The following is a 6,000-nucleotide window of genomic DNA, read 5'->3' on the forward strand; positions in this document are numbered from 1 at the left end:
CCATACACCCATCGCTTGTTCCTCTAGATGGTGGCACAACTGTTCATATAACTACTATCAAACAAGAATGGGAAGCAATCTGGCTGAAGAACAACCATGCAAAAATCTTATCTTTTTTTTTTTCCAAAACAGATCACATTTGGTTCATTAGCTATTGCACAAGCACCACTGTGAAAGTGATATGCCACAGCAATACTAGCAGCAATACCACAGCCCAGATTTTACACTAACATGACCCCTAATATATCAGGATACTAATTAATCATATAGGTACTATTGTACAAATTTATCCTACGTCTGTTAGCTGCCTAACAGATTCACTTTTCATATGCAGTGCACTATCATCCTGACTAAATCCCATTCTGCCTAATTTCCTCCTGCAATTGCTTCAGCTGATACACAGTTTAACTTTCAGCATAAAAGCATACACTGAAGAGTCTGTTTATAATAGGTTTGCAATATCTTTTAGAGCTTTCCAGATATGATGTTTGACAAAAAGAGTATTGCTTTCAGACAACAGGTCCTCAGTGGGTGTTTTGTTTGAAACTGTCTATCATGAAATTGCTCCCAGCATGGCACTGCTGTCCATTAAAAAACTTCCAACATTAGTGTGTACCCACAGCTCAGTGCAATTCCTATAATGACTGCTTTATTTATTCACTCCAGTGTCTATGAAGCTCAGATTATCATTTAATTCTAAACAAACTGCATACTGTGAACATTTGTAAAAGAGCAACCCATTAAATTCAACATTTATTCAACAGCTCTAATTTGCTTGCAGTGTTATGATTTCCCTGTTTTAAGAAATACGGCTTTAGTTCCGTATATCTTGTCTTCCATAATTTGTTGTAACACATTAAGTATTTAGTTTCCATCCACATCATTTACAAAGGAACTTAAAATATAAATCTAGGCACACTGACTAGCAACTGAATAAAATCCAGTCTCTGTAATCACAGGCTTTTAATCAGATTTTAATACGTCTCTATAATCACTTAGAATCAGAAAAATGGGCATGTAGATACATGCACGTTTTGTAGTAAGTACGTTTTTAAAAACTGATGTATCTAATATGCAGCATAAGTTAGGGATTATTACATATGGAAAACAGTCAAAGTAAAGACGCTGGACTGAAAAAATTAAGGTATTATTTTTCCAAGTATACTGCCCATTTATCCATACTGCTAAAAGTCTATTCCAATGAAAGATGATTTTAAATTTATCTGATAGATCGTATTTATATACATTGGTGCAAAATGCACAGCCCAAACTTTGGGCCAAAAAACCTCCCACTGAACTCAGAATTTGGGCCTGAGGTTGGAGTACAGAACTGCAACTGTGCATATGCTAAGAAGGTGCCGATCAAAACATACACTTTCTACACACTAAACACTGTGTTATTTTCCAGACAGTGCCCCAGAGCACTATGAAAAATGTGCAAGAGCTTATTCAGGAATTTCTTTTAAGTCAGGTTTTAAGATTTGAATGCATTTTCTGAATGCATAGTGTCATCAAATGGGGTCAGTTTGTAAGCTCTTTCTGCTTTTAATACACCAGAAAATAAATCAAGAAATCTCTAAGTAAGTGCAAAGAAGTTACCACTTTTCCCTGCCTCAAGTAACTCTCTCATGCAGAACAAAAAATAACAGGGGTATATATCTTTATTTTTTATTTCCTCAAACTTCCAATATTCATCTATGAGCTTTCATTTTCCATTGCAAAATAAAAAGCATGGCAGAACACAATACCTAACCAAATAGAAGATATGCTTAGAGATGAATCAAAAGAACATAGTGGATAACAGCCAAAAGACAATTTTAACATTCCATTTGTTCTGACCATATGCCATAAAGATATAAAGAATGTACTAGACAAAGGCTGTTTTCCTTGGAAATATTTATCACGGGAGATGTTTATCAAATCAAGTAAGTTATTTCTTGACTGAAGAGCAAGAAATGTAATTGTTTTCTAATCTTGTTTTAAGTCATGAGCAGTGTCTTGAAGGAGTCCCTGAAGAGCTTACTGTTCAAAGGTTGCAATGAATATTATCAACAGAAAACATCCCACCATGTCCTCTAGTCGAGATCTCTACTTCTCAACAATATAGTTTACCTACTCCCTTATCTCTCTACAAACTGAGAGAGATGAAGCCTAAATAATGTTTCCAGCACCCTTCTCCTTCCACTTTTAGAAACATAACATGCTTGAACTTATTTCTATTATTTTTAGAGTTAATGACAGTCATGGCTATCAGACAGTAGCTGTCACAGATAGTAAACTGTACTACGACGTAGTTCTAGCTACACTATTTTTCTAGTTCATATGCAAACTCAGCAGCAAGAAATACAGAAGACAAGGGACAAAAGAGCAGGAAGGGCACAGAGAAAGAAAATCCTTTCCACTCCTCTTCATCTACAGTGAGATGTGCAGACTAATCCTTCTCAATTTCAATTGGCAGCCTACACTGCGAGCCAAGATCTGCCAGGGGAAGACACTGACTAGTGCTATTTGGTTTCCTGACTGCAGGAAGTTATACACAGGCCACAAGAAACAACCAGTCACAATTTCCTCTACAAACAGAATTTAGTAGAGAAAAAATAAATAAATGAACAAGGATTAAAAAATAGAATGGTTCCAAGCAATTATATATAAAAAAAAGGGATTAAATAAAAAAAAAAAAATTACAGAAGCAGCAGCTACTTAAAAAGATAGACTAGGGAAATTAAAAACAATAAAGGGGTGAATTCATGAAGTGATTGATGCCAGAAGATCCAGAGGGCATACTCAACGAGGATCCCAACAAAAGGAGGGATTTCTAGGCAGTGAAGACATTCAAATAGTGGCAAATAACTGGCAGGAAAGATTTCAGCATGGGCTGTACAAATTTTCTGGAGACCCAGAGACACACTCAAGCTGTAAACCCACATCATCATCTCATCAATACGATCGCTATCCACACTAGCTAGTTTACAGCTAGCATGGCCACATCAATCAGCAATACAGTCAGCTCTTCAGTCACACAGACTGCCATCTGTTTGCAGCGTATCACAAGCAACAGCATATTTCCACTGACACACTGTGTGGGTGCAGTCCCACAGCACTCGAGCCAGCACAAGGTAGGGCTGCCGTGGCCCCCGGCTATCTTGGCTACACAGTCCTTGGCCATTGCATCAACATTGGCGCTCAAGCGATCACATCAGTTCAAGGAGCTGCTGTAGACGACAGCAGAAGCAACTGGTTTTCCACGGGATCAGCTGCCTGAGCTGGCTCGCTGCTCCATCACATTAACAGCAGTGCTGGCTCAAGGGAGGCACCAAAACGATGTGGCTGGGGTTAGGAGGGTGGGACTGTGGCAGTTCTACATTGGCTCAAATTGCCACGAAACTCAACGTGCAGCAACTAGCCTCAAATCAGATTGTACTAAAACCCATATTGGTCACCCAGACCATAACCATAAATATCCATAAGCCAGCACTGCCATCAGGGGTAGGAATCTCTTGCCTCTTAGTTTCCGCCCAATGCTGATCCCATCTTTGTGCTGCCACAAACATCGGCATGATCAGAGATATGATCCTCACAGAAATATAAGATGGGTACTGCTCATGTGGGTAAGTTCCCTATCCTGTTTCACTGAGCAACTGCACAAAAGCACAAAGCAGCAAACACTGAAGGCTAGGCAGACCTTCTCCTTTTGGCAGTAATGCTGATTCAAGCCACTTTAAAATTCATGTTAAGCTACGTCCTGTCTATGATATACAGTTACAAATCCAGAAGGAATTATCATAATAACCTACCTAGATAGAAGATAGACAATTACTCTGTAGTCAGAGTAGAACATATTCCTAAAAAGAAAAATTTCACGTCTTGAAGCCACATCCTATAACAACTTGTTCCACTGATTGTCTAGCCTTTCAGTTAAAAAAAAAAGTGCTGGCTATTTGCCACTTTCAAGCACTGGACCTTGCAATACATTTGCTGGACTGAAGGTTCTGTCCTTCAAATCAAATTTGAGCAAGTCACCCTGTAATCTTCCCTTTATCCTCTCAATCCTCTCACTATAGGGCTTATTTTCCAATTTTATCATCAGTTTCATTACTTTTCCCTAATCTTCTCCGATTTAACAAAATCATTCCTCAATTGTGGAAGCCAGAATTGAAAACATTATTGTGACAGTGCTTGTTCCAGAGCCCAGGAATTAAGGTAAAATGCCCTCTTTATGGGGACATTTCACGTTTACCATTACATTATCGTAAAATGACCACCAAATAGCCATCAAGATGCTCAACTATTTTTCAGAATAAGTGCTTCAAAAGAAGTCTGTATTAAGAGAAGTCTCTTACTGTGGCTTTGCTTGTTCATTCCTTGACATCATAACTTTACATTTGATTTATTGAAACAATAGTGGCTCTCTCTCTATCTTAATAGAATGAGACAGTCTAAGGAAATGGCCAATCGCTCATGTGCTTCGAGGTATTCCAGTAACCATCCATCCTGTGGTCCTACCAGTATAAGAATATAGGACTAGTCCATCCAGACCAGCAATGACACACCTAGAAACAGACGTTTCAAAGAACAGTGCAGCTGGCAGGAGTGAAGTAATCTTTTCCATGATTTCTGCTTATCTCTAAAACTTAGAGACAGCCTTGAGCCCTCGGATGCAACATTTTCTACATTTACTACATGACTCAGTTAAGACAATGATAGATATTTTTGCATCTCTATATATTTACATCTAAGTTCTCAGTCTCAGAATGTAATCCAGGGTCATTCCATTCCTTTCAGTCAGTCCATGTGCAGCAAGTTCCCTAGTTCTGTCACATCTTGTGTATGAAAGCATTTACTGTCATGTTTTTTTCCATTTCCTACCTTCCCATTCCACTGACTTGCTCTTGTACTAAGAGACAGACAGGTCCTGCTTCTCTAGAATTCCTGTTTTCACATGAGAGTTCTTCAGCACAGCTCTGCTAATACTAACAACAGCCTCTGCTTCCACTTACGCGACTTTTGACAAGTCATGTAGTGTTGCTGCCCCAAGGAACAATGTCTTTTCTGCAGATTGCTGAGAAGATTACATAATAAGATTTTAAAATTGGTCTGAAGATGCAAAGGAGTATTTTTATACTATTGAAAATCACTGACCTCTCAAGTATTTCAAACATGTCAGCTTTCACTATTTTTAGCCTTTTTTGACTGAAATCATTGTGAATTATGGTCACGTAAGTAGACATGGCATTAATTTCCACGATGATGTAAGCTTTGATGTACTGAGTTCTATACAGCTCTAAACAGTTGAAGCGATTAATAGCAAAGCTTACAAAATTGCAATGAGTAGAAAGCTAAAAGGAGAAGTCAGACAGCCATTATCAGGAAGTCAGTAGGTGCATCATGTAACTTACCAAACAGGCGCTGATGGAAGAGAAATTTCCCAGCTATCAGTCCTGTGACAATGGCAAGCAGCCACAGAAAAACCTTCAAAAATCTCCAGCCTCCTCCTTCAGGGTACTTATTTGTTACAAAGGAGAAACAATTACCAACTACAATAACATTGGCTTCTGTCTGACTGTGAGATACTGGGTCCTCAGCAAATATTAAGAAGTTAAAGAAGATCACTAAGTAAGCCACAACTAAGCGAGACCACGGGTGCTGGAAGTAGTAGCGGAAGTCTTTATCCATCCTCAGATACTGCAGAACTGTTCTTTGCCTGTATGTAAAGACACAAATGCACAATGTTATATATACCTAGAATTCTCAGAGCTTAGGAGATACCTGCACATTACAAAAATCAAATCACCGTAACCTTGTCATCAGTAATTTTTAACACTTCACACTTGACTAGCAATGAAAGTTTCAATCAAAAGATACTGTTAGAGCCAGGTAAAGAAAAACTGAAATTTCTGCCGATTCCAATGTAAAAACAACAAACAAACATATATACATTATAGCACAGGATATTTAGTCTCAAACATTTCTATACTATCTCTTTAAAATCACAGCTCCATA

The 6,000-nt window shown here is 38.3% G+C and overlaps 1 protein-coding gene across 1 annotated transcript in view; it reads right to left on the reverse strand.

The window, feature by feature from the left end:
• Nucleotides 1-5,688, reverse strand: part of TMEM117 (transmembrane protein 117) — a 227,358-nt gene extending 221,670 nt beyond the window's left edge. The window contains exon 1 of the mRNA XM_050903838.1: nucleotides 5,397-5,688. Coding sequence (XP_050759795.1) covers nucleotides 5,397-5,673 — 277 coding nt within the window. The 5' untranslated portion in view covers nucleotides 5,674-5,688. The remainder of the gene's footprint in view (nucleotides 1-5,396) is intronic.
• Between the last annotated feature and the right edge of the window lie 312 nt (nucleotides 5,689-6,000).

The sequence above is a fragment of the Gymnogyps californianus genome, chromosome 1, assembly GCF_018139145.2.
Source record: "Gymnogyps californianus isolate 813 chromosome 1, ASM1813914v2, whole genome shotgun sequence".
NCBI classification, from domain to species: domain Eukaryota; kingdom Metazoa; phylum Chordata; class Aves; order Accipitriformes; family Cathartidae; genus Gymnogyps; species Gymnogyps californianus.